The sequence below is a fragment of the Amphiura filiformis genome, chromosome 2 (assembly GCF_039555335.1).
Source record: "Amphiura filiformis chromosome 2, Afil_fr2py, whole genome shotgun sequence".
NCBI classification, from domain to species: Eukaryota; Metazoa; Echinodermata; class Ophiuroidea; order Amphilepidida; family Amphiuridae; genus Amphiura; species Amphiura filiformis.
In genome coordinates, this window is record NC_092629.1 from 86,473,628 (window position 1) to 86,491,929 (window position 18,302).

Below are 18,302 nucleotides of genomic sequence, written 5' to 3' on the forward strand. Positions count from 1 at the left end.
GAACTTATTCAAGCATTATTTTTCAAATTCAGCATCTGTCAGAAGCATAATCTTGCCTGTCCCAGGAGCAAACTGCCAGTCCAAAATGATGGGTGGATGGCTAACACTCTGTCTCAGAGCTACATGGTTTTAATTAAATTGTTCAATTTAAACCAAATATTACACGATGGTGGACCGAGCAAGACTTAAAAACACATCTTCAATGGGCTTTTCCAGTTGTAATCCATACATTCTCTATAGAAGACATGACCTTAATCTCCCACACATGGGGTGTAGATTTCAAATGGAATCACCCATTCAGGTAACCCTATTTGAAATTCACACTCCCAGTGTAGAAGATGAAGGTCATGTCTTCCACAGGGGGTGTATGGATTTCAACCGGAATGGCCCAATTCTATTCACCTACCTGTATATACATAAGTACTTTTATCCTTATATACAAATAGTGTGGGTAGGTCTTCTTCTTTAGGTCGTACATCAGATGGCACAGCTTTCAGCTTACATTTGAAGTAGTAACTAGCTAAGATTTGTCCTTCTGCTGCTTTGGAATACATTGTCTGTCAATAAAAAGGGTAAAATTTATATTTTTATAGTAAAAAGAAAATGGTTGTGTAACATTTGACCTCTAGCCCTTAACCCTGAACCCCAGTGTTCGAAATAAGCCGATATTTTCATGGTCATTTGGGCCCTTCAATAAGAAAACCTATGAGCCTTTGACATTTTTCCATTGTCATCTTGTGTTACTCATACAAAGAATACTATTAGTCACCCCCTGTTTGTTCACGAAATACGGGGAAATATCTATGGTCTGGTGCCGTATTCCATTCAGCCTTCGGCACCAGACCATAGATATTTTCTTGTATTTTGTGAGAACAAATAGGGGGTAATGATTTTATCCTTTAGTGAACATGAATTATATTATCTTCAGACTTGTTCATAAACTTTGCTGAGAGAATTTAGTTTGAAAATCTTACTGAAAAGTAGGCCACTTCCTTGCTTTTTAAGAGTGCAGCCATGCCGTATGTGAAGTATGCGCGCGAGGCTTAGCATAAATCGCGCGTCATGTTACGACTATGCAGGTAATACAGGAAATATTACTTGCCTGTATATTAAATGAGGAATACGCAGGTAATATGGATATTTATCCAAGTGGTGTTTGACCAATGAGATTGCAGAATTCTTACCAACTAAAGGATAATGGGTGATCTCTTGTTGTTGTAAACCCTTGGCCCTATATCCTCCACTACCCTGGGATATGCCCTCACATAAAACTCACAGGAGAACAAATTCCTGGATCCTCGACAAGATTGGTACAAGTCTAACCATCAGAAGCGGCATAATGGAGAGAAAGCTGAAGTACTTTGGCCATATTGTCAGGAAACATGGAGGTGTAGAAAAACAGATTTTGCAAGGGGCTATGGAAGGCAAGCGAGGAAGAGGGCGTCCACCAACATCTTGGACTAATGGCGTGAAGCTGGTTTCTAACCAGGGAATGCAAGGTGCAACGCACTTGGCATCAGATCGAGTGAGATGGCGTACTCTTGTGAAGACCACAGCAGCGCTACACAGCGCCACCTGACACAGAGAGAGAGAAAACTCACCCGCAACTCTGTATTATCTTCTCGTGTTTCTAATACAAGGAATACAGGGTGGTATACCCACCACGGCCCTCTTTCTATAGTTCGTCAACTCAAGTACAAAGTAAATAGAACTCAGAAACTGGAGGTATGAGAATAATCATTTCAGTGCAATGCGTGTGTAAATGCTTCTTTGACGCGCCAACTGCTGCGCGATTTGTACTTGCCAAACGCACCACGCTCTTTATGCGTCACATTTTTTTAACACGCAGTGCGTGTGACGCAAAGCATCGACTCCTGATGCCACAGATTTGATTTGTACTTCTAGGTTGAAGCAGTATATGCCCTCACATAACACTTACAGACCTGCCAACCTACCGAAGTCAGAATGAGGGACATTAAGACCAAAACCTTGTACATGTACACAAACCAGGTACCGACAAATTCAAAGACTTGAGGTGTGCAATACTTTCAGAATTCAGAAGGTTTTGCAGGTCTGAATTTATCACAATGGACTAAAGAGAATGCTATAGCAAATTAAGAGATATTTTCATCATATTCTGTTGTTCTTACATTTAAATTTGCCATCACTGAAATGTTCAGAAAACAGGACTGTCCCTCATTTTCACTTTGGTAAACCCCAAATGAGGGACAGTCCCTCAAAATGAGGGACAGTTGACAGGTCTGCACTTACCTCCAACTCTGTATCTTCTTCTTGTGTCACTAATACAAAGAATACAGGGTGATCTCTCATAGCAGTGCGGAAATTACTAGTGCTTAATAACGGTCTTACTGCTGGCCTGAGAGGAAATAAAATCAGCAAGAGAACTTTATTTTTTATTTTTATTAAAGCCAATAATTCATGAAATGTTTATATTTGGGCAATTCCAAGCACCATCATTCCTCAACGCGAAGTTTGCACATGAATTCTTTTTAATACAGCAGCTAATTAGGTAGGTGAATAGTATAATGGAAACTATTTTTGGTAAGTGAAAGATTAAGGTGGGAGAAACTTTTCCAAACCATCCTAATTTGCATGTATGCAGACTTCGTGTTGCGGAATGATGCTTGGAATTGCCCATTTTGCAGAATTTAAGTTGCATTGTGACAAGGTATCAAAATGTGCAGAACAAATTTATCTATCTAGTGAACTTTTATGAAGGTTGTCATTCATCCAGGTATCATATAATATTAAATTGGAATTATGAAACTGACCAACTGGACTGCATATTCAGGCCGTCTAGTGATCTGTCAGCAATTGGTCACTGACCAGTGGCAAGGTAATGCAGTTCAGTTTGTTTCAGTTCAGTTCAGTTAGTTTCAGAAGATTATAGTAAAAGTGTAAAATTTGAGGTTTTTGGTACTCCGTATCGGACGATCTAAAAGAACATGTCCGACACCATTAATCGATCGATAGTGTTGCCAGATGTAGTTGATTTAGAATAAAACTTTTAAATGTTCTTGATTACGGAATTGTAGGCCCCTGCCAAATTGTGACAAAGGCCGCCTCCCCCGTTGAGTGAAGGCTGTTCTTTCTTGACAGAAATCGCTTCCTTGACACCCCTTTCGTATCACCTGCGGTCCCTGTCTAAAATCATGACATCCTTGTTGTCGAAGGTGTGATTTGTACTGTCCAAATGCGTGTACACTGCGGAATCGCCACAACTGCAGTGCTAGCACGTCTCTGCTGGTACATGTGCTTTGCCAATGTTTGCTTATTTTCACCAATGTACAAGTCCTGGCAATCAGTGTCCTTACATTGTATGGCATAGACGATATTGCTGCTTGTCTTTGGGTGGCTTGTCTTTAGGGTGAACCAGTCTTTATCTCAGGTAGGTTTGAGAGAGACAAGGATCTGGTGTTGGCGGAAAATCCTTTGAAGCTTTTCAGACAGATCTAGTGAATTCTTAATGGTCTCATTGAGCAGTAGTGCGAGACAATGCCTCTTATTTTTGTAATGATAAATGTTGTGAGCAGTTTATCCACAAAGTTTAATTCTGTGGTAATAATACAATTCGTCGGTCACAACACATAGTGGCGTACGTGAAGGACAAAATATGTCTCCGAGCAACACGTTTTTGAAGGATATGCTACTAGTAACGGAGTCAATACTACGCCACTGTTATCTCTCAGTGGCCCGATTTCATTTAAAATTAAAGTTTAGGGTTCAAACTATTAAACTGTATCTTTAATAGTTAACAAGGAATAACTATTATAGGATAATAGCTAGCTCTAAACCTATACGCCACTATGTGAAACGGAAAATTTGGAAAATGGCTATACTCCACTATGTGTTGCGACCGACGAATTAAAGGATTTCTGGACAGTTTCTTACCCTTTTGCCCTTTGTGCAAATTCCATGATGTCATTAGTTGTACGTCCACCTTTATGAGTGTAAACAGCGTCATCTTTTATGCTGAAATCAGAAAACACAAGAGATAAAGTATTCATTTTGTAAAGGAAAAGAGTTTCTGTAAATTTATAAAAACAGATTTGGTTGTAATGAAATGGAATATTTTTTCATTAGCTTAAACAAAATAATTACATGAAGGATCAACCAAAAAACTACAATTTGGGAGAAAATTACCAAAAAAAAAAAAAAAATGAACTGATACTGTAAAAGTGGTCATTTTCATGAGTGTAATTTTTCACACTTTGCTGATTTTGTACTAAATTGCTTGTTTTTAATTTTGCGATTTTAAGTTTTTTTACATAGACCTATACATTAAAAGAATATATTCATGTGCTTTCATTTTCGCGGTAGCTGTGTTGTGCATTTCTACATTTACAGTACAGTCCCCTTAAAAACAGGAAACCAGAAATAAGGTTGCCATACTGTATCAGGTACAATTACCGAATAGGGTGCAACTTGCTAGACTTGAGTCCAGTCCTCGTTTACGGAGTTTAGGGTTAGGGTTTAGGGTTGGGGTAGGGCAGTCTTGTAATAAGACTATTAGAGTTGCACCCTATTCGGCAATCGCTCCCTGTATCAATAGTGGGTAGAATGTCCCCATGTCTGCATGCACTTTCGCAATTTTACAACTACGGACATGACCTGATCCCAGAGAAGATACCTTACCCTTCCCAGAATCCTTTGCAACATGATACATCCCCTCGTTTCATCAAATGACATTCCCATTACTTTGTACAGGTTTCCTTTGTTTTCATTTTATGAATAGACTGGCTAAACAAGGGTCGATAGTCAAGAAATAAACATATTTTGCAAGATCTGGATGTGCTCTGTTCATTGAGGTACATTTCGTCACTATTTTGAACCATGCTTGTCGCTTGCTGCATTAGATAGCAAGTGAGTACAGAAAATGGGAGAAATGCATTATGGGAAGATATGACAATCTTCTATAATCTGATCTACTCAGATCAAAGTCAGAAATTCTTCCAATTGAGTGATTCAAACTTGCTCAGTACTTCAATTAATTTGTACATACCGTATTGTCTGTAATAAATTCCCCGGGGGCATTGAATTTTTCCAAAAGGGGGGTGTTTATTGGAAGTGAAATTTCAGTGAAAAAAACTCTGGTTCAATTTCCCAATGGTGCTCCTGTAGAAAGGAGGGATTTACTACTATAGTAGTACTACTACTGATGGTGGTGCCCCCGGAATCGCGTCAAAAATGACATTTTGGTGGCAAATACAACAACATTATACCTGTAAGTGCATCATCAGGCAAGAATCTGATGAAATTAGTGAAGTTCTTCCAGCCCTCGAATTAAGGATCTGAAGGGGCACAGCAACTTTTTAAGGGCAAGTTGATAATTGCCTTGGATTTTCACTGAAAAGGAAAGGCAGCACAGCAGTTTGTAATATTTCAAGAGGGCATCATGGCAACTGTTGAAAATTTGAGAAGGGCACCAAGGCAATTTCTCAAAAGTGAAGAAAACACACACAAACATAGATATATAATTTTATCATGAGGGGCAGGGCTGGGGCACCGACGGCAACTTCATTAGAGGGCACGGCAAGTGACTGCCTTGGGTAAATGGCATATTTTGAGGGCATTACGGCAGTGGGGATGGGCACCCACGGCAAAATGCCATGGGTGCCGTGGGTTAATTCGAGGGCTGAGTTCTACTATAATTAGGCAATGAAATGGACAGAAGTTTGAGTCATAATTTTATAGGTTTTGTCCATGCAATTTAGCGATTGTCACTAACATGACTGATGCAAGTTTTAAGCTTACTCACACGATACATAGTATGGAAATGTTTGCATTTTTGTCAATATTTCAATGAAAAATTGGAGGGGCCTTTATTAGAGGGGAAGCATTTATTACAGACAATACGGTATATGTTTCTCGAAATATCTCAGCCAATTTACAGTTCACACAGTAAACCACCACTTTTTAATAAGCTTGCAGGTTTTCATAAGCTCATATTACATGAAGGCAAGAACTCAAGGTTGCCACAAATTTCCACACAGAATCGTGGGTCAAATAGCCAAAAAGTTGCCCAATTTTGGTTTCTACGGAACAGGAAACTACCGAACGTTGCGAAGCCACTGTTGAAAAGTTGTCCAATTTTTTTTCTTAAAACCATTGGTTTCTATAATGGGCAGGAAATGGTCAAAGGTTGCAAGGAAAATCTTCAAAAGTCACCCAATTGGGCTACCAAATCACAAACATGGCAACATGGTAAGAACTATGTGATGGATGACTTAAGAATACTCATTATATTTGCCAGACTGACTTTTTTTTTAATTGCCTTGCATGGAATGAATACACACAGGGTAGTGTATCTTAAAAAATGTCACAATTGGAAATACATTTTCCCCCTGCTAAAAAAGGGAAGGCCGTGAGACATTTTCGAGACAATAAAATCATTACATCAATTCGCCGGCAGATCCGCCATGAGCTGTTGTGGCGTGTGTTGGTGAACTCAACAACATGTAATCGTGAGTGCGCCCTGGTGTGAATCCAAACGGTTATTATTATAATGCCAGTTTGTCTGAGCTCCATTTCTTTATTTTTAAAACATCTATTCTATTGAAATTTTCAGGCTGCCAATTGCCACCCCACATCAAGATACATTGGGTGTATCATTTTTTATGCTATGCCTCACCAGTTCATGAGAATTCATGCTCACAAGGAGCAACTTGGAAACATAATGCCTCTAGTAGAGAGAGGCATATCATAAAAATAAGATTATGAACGAAACTTACAATTTAATAGCTGGGAATCCATTCACTCCAAACTGATCCATTACACCTGAAATGAAGAAGAGATATAGGCTACATGGTATATAGATTTATAAAAGAAAAAAATACAGCGGTTTCCAATCCCCTGGCAAATTATTTTATCCATAAAACAAAAACAAAGTTGTTTTTTTTGCCCCATGCTGGTTACATTCAGTGGTGCATGGCAAAATAATCTGCTCTCCATGAGCGACAAGCAAACATGGTGGAGTAGGTACTCTTTGGGTCTAATCTCTTTGGTGGAAACAGAATGTCTCGTCAGACATACATCCCTTCTATCTTTCCTATTCTTATTTCTGGATCTTTTTTCATCATCTCTAAGCCCACGTCTGCCATACAACCCATCATAAGCCCTAGCTGATACTTACTGCCATATCTGGTACCATCTATCTTTCCTATTCTTATTTCTGGATCTTTTTTCATCATCTCTAAGCCCACATGATCTGCCATACAACCCATCATAAGCCCTAGCTGATACTTACTGCTATATCTGGTACCATCTATCTTTCCTACTCTTATTTCTGGATCTTTTTTCATCATCTCTAAGCCCACATCTGCCATACAACCCATCATAAGCCCTAGCTGATACTTACTGCCATATCTGGTACCATCTATCTTTCCTATTCTTATTTCTGGATCTTTTTTCATCATCTCTAAGCCCATGTCTGCCATACAACCCATCATAAGCCCTAGCTGATACTTACTGCCATATCTGGTACCATCTATCTTTCCTACTCTTATTTCTGGATCTTTCTTCATCAGTTATATGCCCATGTCTGCCCATACAACCCATCATAAGCCCTAGCTAATACTTACTGCCATATCTGGTACCATCTATCTTTCATATTGTTATTTCTGGATCTTTTTTCATCATCTCTAAGCCCACATCTGCCATACAACCCATCATAAGCCCTAGCTGATACTTACTGCCATATCTGGTACCATCTATCTTTCCTACTCTTATTTCTGGATCTTTCTTCATCAGCTGTAAGCCCATGTCTGCCATACAACCCATCATAAACCCTAGCTGATACTTACTGCCATATCTGGTACCATCTATCTTTCCTATTCTTATTTCTGGATCTTTTTTCATCATCTCTAAGCCCACATCTGCCATACAACCCATCATAAACCCTAGCTGATACTTACTGCCATATCTGGTACCATCTATCTTTCCTACTCTATTTCTGGATCTTTCTTCATCAGTTGTAAGCCCACGTTTGCCCATACAACCCATCATAAGCCCTAGCTGATACTTACTGCCATATCTGGTACCATCTATCTTTCCTACTCTATTTCTGGATCTTTCTTCATCAGTTGTAAGCCCACATCTGCCATACAACCCATCATAAGCCCTAGCTAATACTTACTGCCATATCTGGTACCATCTATCTTTCCTACTCTATTTCTGGATCTTTCTTCATCAGTTGTAAGCCCACATCTGCCATACAACCCATCATAAACCCTAGCTAATACTTACTGCCATATCTGGTACCACCTATCTTTCCATGCTCTTATTTCTGGATCTCTCTTCATCACAACTGCCCAGACCCTCATCCCATAAACCCTAGCTAATACTTACTGCCATATCTGGTACCATCTATCTTTCCTACTCTATTTCTGGATCTTTCTTCATCAGTTGTAAGCCCACATCTGCCATACAACCCATCATAAACCCTAGCTAATACTTACTGCCATATCTGGTACCACCTATCTTTCCATGCTCTTATTTCTGGATCTCTCTTCATCACAACTGCCCAGACCCTCATCCCATAAACCCTAGCTAATACTTACTGCCATATCTGGTGCCACCTATCTTTCCATGCTCTTATTTCTGGATCTTTCTTCATCACAACTGCCCAGACCCTCATCCCATAAACCCTAGCTAATACTTACTGCCATATCTGGTACCATCTATCTTTCCTATTCTTATTTCTGGATCTTTTTTCATCATCTCTAAGCCCACATCTGCCATACAACCCATCATAAGCCCTAGCTGATACTTACTGCCATATCTGGTACCATCTATCTTTCCTACTCTTATTTCTGGATCTTTCTTCATCATCTCTAAGCCCATGCACATCTGCCATACAACCCATCATAAGCCCTAGCTGATACTTACTGCCATATCTGGTACCATCTATCTTTCCTACTCTTATTTCTGGATCTTTCTTCATCAGTTGTAAGCCCACGTCTGCCCATACTGGAGCTAACTTCTGGCAATGACCACACCAAGGGGCGTAAAACTGAAATATAAAATCAAGAACAAGAAATCTTTGAAGATATCTAAGTTGAAAATTGGGTGTGTAATTGTGTGATATTCACAGACTCCTCTCTACACTGTACCAGATATTTAACCCCATGAGAACTACCTGCCGATTGGCTAAGAAGTTTTCATTATCAATTGGTCCAATCAGCAACATTGTTAGAATAGTTTCACCATGCAAAAAAATGGGGTGAATTATTTTCAAAGCTCCATTCTGATTGGTGATTAAATGTAATTGACCAATCAGAAGCAATGTTAGATCGGCAGGTAGTGCTCAGGGGGTTTTAGCATTTTACAGCAGGTGCATTAATTCTGCCAATTGTTTTGCTTCTTTCATTTTGATCAGTAGAAAATCGGCCATATCATTTACATTAAAAATAGCACACTTGTAAGCAATATATGTTTATCCAGCAACCCAGCAATATAACAAGCGATCAGCATTATTGGCTTACTCAGTGATCCCAAGGGAAAGTGTAAAAATGAAAATTATATAAATTGCTTAACAGTGAAGGATAAGTCATTACAATTTGTTGTCTGCTTAACATTGTTGTATTGTTCTTTTATCAGCCCTCGAATTAACCCACGGCACCCATGGCATTTTGCCGTGGGTACCCATCCCCACTGCCGTAATGCCCTCAAAATATGTCCTTTACCCAAGGCAGTCACTTGCCGTGCCCTCTAATGAAGTTGCTGTCGGTGCCCCAGCCCTGCCCCTTCATTATAAAATCATCTATCAATGTGTGTGTGTGTTTTCTTCACTTTTGAGAAATTGCCTTGGTGCCCTTCTCAAATTTTCAACAGTTGCCATGATGCCCTTTTTGAAATATTACAAACTGCCGTGCTGCCTTGCCTTTTCAGTGAACAATTTTCAACTTGCCCTAAAAAAGTTGCTGTGCCCCTTCAGATACTTAATTCGAGGACTGTCTTTTATAAATTTCAGCATGCTTCTTTCTTTTATACATGAACATGAGATTGTAATTGTGGTAATTCTTCAAAATTAGTTAATTTTACAGTGGTTATCTCATTAAATGACAATAATAAAAAAAATCACACAAGGCAGCCTTTTGAGATACGACAGTATGTGAAGCAGATAGTGTTGGCCGATCCAACCCAAGATCGGATCTGCCGATCTCCGATCTGAAAATTAGCAGATCGGGCCGATCCGATCCCGATTCAGATTCCTTAAATGTTATTTTACAACCAGTACAAGTTCATTCAAGTCGGGCCCCAGTAATGTTAACAGTCAAAGCTTAATTCCCCAAACCTGTAACTATGTAATATGATGACCGTTTTTTTTTTTTTTCATGTCAATATCAACCCAAATAAAATACCATTTTACACCCCAAGTCCCAGCGTTACTCACTCAGTGCCTCCGATTGTCGGAAGTTTAATCATTAATCCATTAAATGATGTACCATCGTACGGTTTCGTAGTTCTATGCCACTAGTTTTAGTTTTAATATTGACAATGTGGCGACCGTCTATAAATAAATGATCGCGCATGCTCAGTTATTCTGGAGGGGGTAGGTATATTCATTATATTGGGCAATTCACAGATCCCGTCGGCCGAATGATGGCAGGCTTTATTTTTGGAAAATATTAGTCTTTGCCTCATGAAAGCGTGCAAGTTCAATTGATAAATACGCCAGCAAGGTTTGCGGTATGTGCAAAAGGTTACAGATGTCAAACAGCAACAAGTCATGACGACAAAAGCGCAAGCACAAGACAGTGAGACACGTGATTGTTTGTTTACATTTTAATTCGGTCTATCAAAGGGTGGATGGATACATACATAAAATACAGTATGAAACGACATGATTCTTGCGGTGGTAGCAACGTTTTTTGGAAATATATTGGTATTAAATAGTAGTAATGTTACATAAGAAAGTAATGGTAAGCTTAAAGAATTGTTGTGTACTTTTATTACTGTCAAGTTCAGAGATCGGTAAGCTAGATCGGCAGCTGATAGCTCATCTGCCGATTCAGATTCAAGGCCGATGCAGTCCATATCGGCACCGATCTCCGATTCACAGATCGGTATCGGCCAACATTAGAAGCAGATGAGGAATTGTCATTACATGTAGGTATTTTTGAAATAAAAAAAAAGTATTGACAAATTTGAAGCCCCATTCAAATACATACCATGTAGCTAATTTCTCTAACTTGTATTACAAAAGTGAATTTTGATGATTTTTAGAAATTTCCAAATGAGCAAATTACTGAATACATGTAGGCCTTTAATTTATCTACAGATAGTCAGCCATATCATTTACATCAAAAACAACATGCTTGCAAGCAATACATGTATGTATAGGACAGCAAGCATATTATTATTAAAAGCAAAATCAGCCTTAAATTTCTATTGTGGTGATGGGACAATTAAATGGCAAATTTTGGTACAGCTCTTAACTCTTTTAATAAAACCTATTTGAAAAATTGCTTTTTAGTGATTACAAAATATTTAAAATTGTTTACTCAAATTTTAAACTGGCAATAAAAATATTGTACCTTACAAATTACATACAGACAAGCATTTAACATGTTTAATGCAACAAAAACTGACGGCCTTGGACATAAGATGATTACTATTATTGAGATGTGTGTGATTTGATGAGCCATAACTATAGTATTAGAGGGTAGCCTAACTGGTCAAATGAAAAGCAAAAACTTCAGTTTGTTGCTATAACAACAACAAACTCCAAAACAACATAATGTAATACCTGTTTGCAAGGAAGTTTCAAGAGGGATGAGAGGATCAGTGATGCCAACGCCGCACCTTAGGCGGAGTGTGATCGGAAATTGGGTAACATTTGGTGAAAAAATAGGATTTATTCAAATTTCCATAAAAAATGGTTTTAATTTGGTGGAAAGGATTATATTTTAATAATCTAAAAGAAAAAAAGAAAAATTTGTCTCAAATTTTGTGTTTTCCATGCCGCCAAAGTTGCGTGCATTATTTGTAGCGTGAGGGACGGACACTATGTTGCATTATTATAAAAATACTTCTCTTAGAAAGAGATTAGATGCTATTGTCAATTTTTGTTTACAGATTATTAGTACAACCCTTTCCACAGGAAATATCAATGAGATTTTTAATTGGATGTCTTCCAGAAGATAGGAGGGGTCATGGAAGGTGAACCCTAGAAATTTTGGCCGTCCCTCACGGATAAAAATCCAAAAAGTTTTTTCTCTGAGAAACATTTCAAGGAATTAAATTAGCATATACCCTATCTATCAATGTTAATGCTCACCTTACTAGAGATAAAGAAACTAAAATTCCCAATCTTTAAATCTAAGAGTTATTAGTCCTTAATTAATGTGAGGGACGGACATGTCCGTCCCTCACACTAACTTATTTAGGATGTACAGGTACCAATGTATGTTGAGTGAAAATATTTTTGTTTACATATCAATAGTGCAACCCCTGCCACATGAAATATCAATGAGATTTTTAATTAGATGTCTTTCAGAAGAGAGTTGGAGGTCATGGAAGGTGAATGCTAGAAATTGTGTCCGTCCCTCACGGATAAAAATCCAAAAAAGTTGTTTCTCTGAGAAATATTCTAAGGAATTAAAATAGCATACACCTAATTAGTGCTCACCTTACTAGAGATAAAGAAACTAAAATTACCAATCTTTAAATCTAAGAGTTATTAGTCCTTAATTAATTAAGGTAGGCCTGCTAAGAATACGCGATTTTAGAGGCCAAAAAACGCACCCCGATTTTCCAAAAAACGCAAAAATCCGCGATTTCCCGCCAAAAACGCAAAATCTAAAAAAAAAAAAAAAAAAAAAAAAAAATTTTTTTGCGATTTTTAATTTTTTTTTCACGGATTTGGAGAGTCCTGGGGCCTAACATCAAGTGCTACCATCATAAAAACAAATTTGAAAAAAATTTAAAAAAAAAAAAAATTTAAGAAAATTAAAAAATAAGAAAAATAAAAAATTGCGTTTTTTTTAACAAATATTTTATGGATTTAGAGAGTTCCCTTGACCTAGAGTGAGGTACTGCAATCATTTGTGATTAATTTTAAAAAATTGGAAAAAAGATACAAAAAATTACAAGTTTGTATCCAAATGGGACCGATTTGTAACTTGTGTTCACTGCATAGTCTATTGAAGATATAAAATGCATTGGTTTTCTACACAAGTCTATATCTTAGATAGATTTTGAAGTGAACACAAGTTACAAATCGGTCCCATTTGGATACAAACTTGTAATTTTTTTGTATCTTTTTCAATTTTTTTTTTTTTTTAATTTTTTTTAAATGATGGTAGCACTGGATGTTAGGTCCAGGGACTCTTCAAATCCGCGAAAAAAAATTAAAAATCGCAAAAAAAAAAAAAAAAAAAAAATTTTTTTTATTAATTTTTTTAAAAATTTCAAAAAACGCAATTTAAGCCAAAATACGCAAATTGCGGCGCAAATAACGCAATTGCGTATTCTTAGCAGCCCTAAATTAAGGGACCGACATGTCCTTCCCTCGCACCAACTGATTTTGGATGTACAGGTACCAATGTATGTTGAGTGAAAATATTTGGCCACTAAATATTAAACCCAATTCTTCTACCCAGTCAGAGAGTCTGTCTAAAACAAATTCAGGCCAATCCCAGAAGGTCATGCTCCCAAATATTTGGAATTGAAGGTCCTGTTGCTAAAAAAGAGGGTCTGTCCGTCCCTCACACCAACTCATTAAAATTAATATTATTGTAAATTACTGCTTCTTTATCAGTAAAACTACAATTGGGTAATGAAAACAAACAGCATGAAGTAAAACTTCTGTGTAATTTGAAATTAAAAGTGAAATACACACTGAATAAGATATTTAGGCCATCATATGTCCGTCCCTCACAGACAAGCTGTCCGTCCCTCACACAAGTATTTAGGGGGTATAATCATATGATATTTCCACTGAACTTGAATTATTTTGACAACTGCATTTCATTTAGATGTCAAGGATAGCATTAGTGGTGGATTTGGAGAAATCTTGCCAAATTTGAAATTTTGTAACATTTTGTCCGTCCCTCACATAGAAAATGTCCGTCCCTCACATAAACTTTGGACACGCTTCATAGACGCCTTGAAAACAAACTGAGTCAAATTTCTTAATTTTTGGAGAGATGGAACATTACTCTTTCATGAAAAGTATATATTGATTAAACATGTGTATAAGTTTCAATAGAAAACTTGAAGATGTAACTAATGGTGGTGATTGCTTATTCTATTGATTTCCGTCCCTCACACGTGAAAATTTTGTATAGCGAAATAATTTATGCACAAGTGGCAACATTTCCATGCATGAAATAACTATTGGTTGAAGGGTTATATATTAACCTAACTTAAAGGAATAAATTTTAACAAGGGTTAATTAAACACAGCAATTAATCTATTGATGTCCGTCCCTCACGTGAGGGACGGATTCCGATCACACTCGGCGCACAATTGGGCTACATGGCGATTAGCTTGCAGCTACTCGCAAAAGCATGCCGCTACTTGCCTAAAATTGGGATACTTTCAGGCCGTGGAAGTAATTTGACATATATTTTCCTTTCAATCTAGCCGATTTGAAAGGTTTCGAGTCTCTAAAGCTCCAAATTGCAATTACAATAGGCTTTGTGACCATTTATTGATCGATCAGTAACTTCCCATTTAAGCAGCGACAGTTTTCAAGTCAAGTGCTTTTCCACCCAATTGGGCGATTTGCATTCTAAATTCGGGTAAATCCGCTTAAATACCTGGTATTGGGCGCTTTTTTTGGAAGCTTAAAAATTGGGCTACCGTACTTGAGAATCCTTTACCACGGCCTGGCGACCCAATGCCCCCGCCTTGGCGCTGAAAAGTTTTGGCAATACTGGAGAGGATCAAACTTATACACATGGATGATCACAAGTCTATGTTTGCTGAGGTCATTTTGTTAAAAGAGATGAATTAATTTGGATTCACTCTAAAAATGGATTTACTGTATAAAATATTTTCAATATTATTACAATTAAAGGTCATTGACTGATCCACAACCTCATCCCCGGGGCACTCAATTTTTTTTTTTTTGGTAGGGTGTGCCACCGCCAGTTTGAACTTGAGGTCTAAGGAACTGATCGGCCAGCCAAAAAGGAGGGTCTAGGGAACTGATTGGCCGGTCAAAATGGGGGGTCTTGGGAACTGATTGACTGGCCAAAAGGGGGGTCTTGGGAACTGATCGGCCGCCAAAATCTGAAAAATCTCGGAAACTAAACCCGCAGGCCAAACCAGGGTTCAATTTTGTTAGCGTTTTTTGCCACAGATTTTTGAAGGAATCGATTTCACTTTGAATTGTGCATTAAATTATTAATCAGGAAAATCATTAATGCAAAATAGGTCTGGTTTGGCCCATTACGATGGAAACCTCAACAAAGCAAAACAGCATTCAAATCAAAATTACTAGACCCTGTAGACCTACAATCTATGCTATTAGCCTACTGATAATTATAGCAGCATTACAAAAGCCCACCATAAAAACAAACCCACAAGAATTATTTTTTTCAGTGCCGAATAGAAAAACATTTAGACTACATTGAACTGTCATGCTTATACCATGAGATGATTGAGTGAAGTGTGCAGAATTTGACAGCCATTCCACTCCCGATTTTACTAGACCAGTAGATCGTAAATTACCTTTTAATTCATTGTTTATGGAGAGCTGCAAGGATGTGTACATAATTATTAAGGCACTTTTCCTCATATTTGGCAATTTTATTCCAAAAAGAGATCTCAAAATCATTTATTTCTAGCTAAATGTTCACCAGCTGGACTCTCGCGATCGGCATTGCTGCAATGTTTATTTATTATCAGTCAACCAGTGTTGCCACTACTAAAGGAGCCCAAAATCCCACCCAAAGTTCACCTTATTCCTTACAATGTGTTTCAATGGGGAAGAAATTAATGGAAAATTCCCTTTGAAGTTTTTGGGCTCGCAAAAGTAGCTTTTGGGTATGTTTTGGGCTTGAAATAGTAGGACAGAAAACACGTCTCTCAAGATGAGATTGAGAAATTGATGGTTTGGGAGTAGACGTGTGTCGAGTTAGCTGCTGAAAATTTCCTTTTTACCAGGAAAATTATGGATGATATGCCCATTTTCCCTGGACTTGGACAGCAACTATCAGGAGTATTACATGCCCTTGACATTGAATTTACTTTGGAACCCGTCTGGACCTTAAAACAGACCAGTGGAAAGATATACTTGGATGTTGTGTGGACCAAAGTCAAATTTCCCGCCACTAGAACAGAGACTAAACCGGCCGCGAGAGTAGCACAACAAGGGCCGCGATTGAGGCAGACAGACCGTGAAATAAGACCTAAAATACAACGGACGAATATTGATCAGCGAGCCTCAATAAGTGCTGCCAATCCCGGTTTGACAAAGAAACAAAACATAAATCTCCTTCAACTCGGAAAAGGGACAAGCAGAGGCGCGAAGTGGCTATCACAAAACGGAGTAGCTCTTGTAAAAATAGGCATAAACCTCCGAGTGATCCAATCCAACGCCCTGTTGGAGTGAATGTGTGTACAACATCAGTTATTGATTCTGCAACGGACAATCCGACAGGTTCAAATTTAAGTAGGCATACACAAGAGCCTACACCTACTACCGCATTATCCCGAGCTGAAACGCCTCGTAGCACAACTGAAAACAGATCCCCGGCAGGGAGTTCCATCCGACGGAGACGATTGCTACCCACCCCTCCAACCTTGAAACCTCAACGACTCTCTCTGCATCTCGAACAGACATTGTTACCGAATCCAACATCATCGCCTCCCAGCGGAGCTTGTGGCTTTACCCCCAGGGGCTCTTCTGCCAGCACCTTACAGCCTGATACCACTGATCTTGATACTGACTCTGATGATTACCGTTGTTGCTCTAATTGCTTCGCCTATGAGGTAGAAATATTACCCGAAAAATTGAAAAAGTGCACCAGGTGTTGTACCACACTATACTGCAATAGGGATTGCCAGGCCAAACATTGGGAATTACATCGTACTGTGTGTAGGCCTACATCTCCGAAGTCCTCTCTGATTTCCACACCCGTTTCTCTGCATCATCGCTTTTGTCGCATACGTGGGCTTGCCGGCTGCCGCCACATGAATTAATGAATTAGTGAATTTGATGTCGTATAGTGCGTTTATGTGACTTTTGTGTGTTATATTTAAATTACTGTTTATACTATTGTTGTGAATACCGGGAGTGTTTTGTGAACTCCCTCAAACTTTACTCCGGAGTTTCGGAGGTGCTCCTATTGAAAGGAGGAATATCCAAGAAGAAGAAGAAGAAGAAGAAGATGCCGGTGAGAGCGGAAATCGATGATCTGAGGGTCTATGGAACGGCTAGAAAAATTTTGGGGCTTCAGAGCGGGCAAACAATGAATTCAGAGTGTCTAAGGAACGGCCAGTGGCTCTGAAAAAGGGGGGTCGTCGCCGCCGCACATACCCGTATAGCTGGGAAATGTGAGTGCCCCGGCTCATCCCCAATTTTCTTCATCAAAATTGAGATTTTGAAATCAGAAGAAAGCTCGTATTTTTTTCATTACCCCAGTGAAATGTAAAACCCGAGATATTTTTTGTTTAAATGTGTGAACAAAAACGTATTTGTGTTAACCATGCCAGAAGTGTACAATGTACAATGTATGCAATATCCTATATCAAGGCATTCCAATACATTTTTGCTTCTCATATCAAATGGCCTGAATCAAAGACAAAAAACAGAACATATGCAAAATTGAAACATACCTCTATAATAATAATAACAAATTATGAAAAGGGCATTTCGTGATCCACAGCCTCATCCCCCCACTTTTCTCAAAAAAAGTTGAGATTTTTATACCACTGGAAACCTATGGCTACATAATGTGTATACGTTGTACGTACAAATGTACCAAAAATTTCAAGCAGATTAATTTGTTTAGCAAAAATATCGTCAAATTTGAATTTTGTTCTGGTACACCAGAACGAAAATACAACAGTGGCCTATGGAGCAGTGTAATACACATAATCATGCATAACTCGCGACGCAAAATCGGAATCAACTGAAAGTTTGTGAATAAGCTTTTTTCGTGGATATCTACTGAAAATGCCATAAAAAGAAGATGCTAGGATCACAAAATCCTCCTTTTATTTTAATAATTAATTTTCCTGATAGGGAAGAGTTCAACTGTGCCAAAACTGTCCCACTTGTAATGTATTGCATGACTGCATGTGTGAAACTCCGATATCACTAATTA

The 18,302-nt window shown here is 38.3% G+C and overlaps 1 protein-coding gene across 6 annotated transcripts in view; it reads right to left on the minus strand.

Moving 5' to 3' along the window:
* The window catches only part of LOC140146752 (protein disulfide-isomerase TMX3-like), a 57,394-nt gene that overhangs the window by 21,099 nt on the left and 17,993 nt on the right, over positions 1-18,302 (minus strand). For 4 of the 6 annotated variants that reach the window (XM_072168630.1, XM_072168626.1, XM_072168629.1 and 1 more), the window contains exons 4-8: positions 8,908-9,031; positions 6,753-6,798; positions 3,913-3,993; positions 2,272-2,377; positions 407-557 (exon numbers count right to left, since the gene is read on the minus strand). In XM_072168630.1, the coding sequence (XP_072024731.1) occupies positions 407-557; positions 2,272-2,377; positions 3,913-3,993; positions 6,753-6,798; positions 8,908-9,031 (508 nt within the window). Of the gene's footprint in view, positions 1-406; positions 558-2,271; positions 2,378-3,912; positions 3,994-6,752; positions 6,799-7,153; positions 7,218-7,489; positions 7,566-8,907; positions 9,032-18,302 lie in introns of those variants that run through there. The other 2 variants (XM_072168628.1, XM_072168627.1) reach the window with 2 other exon arrangements.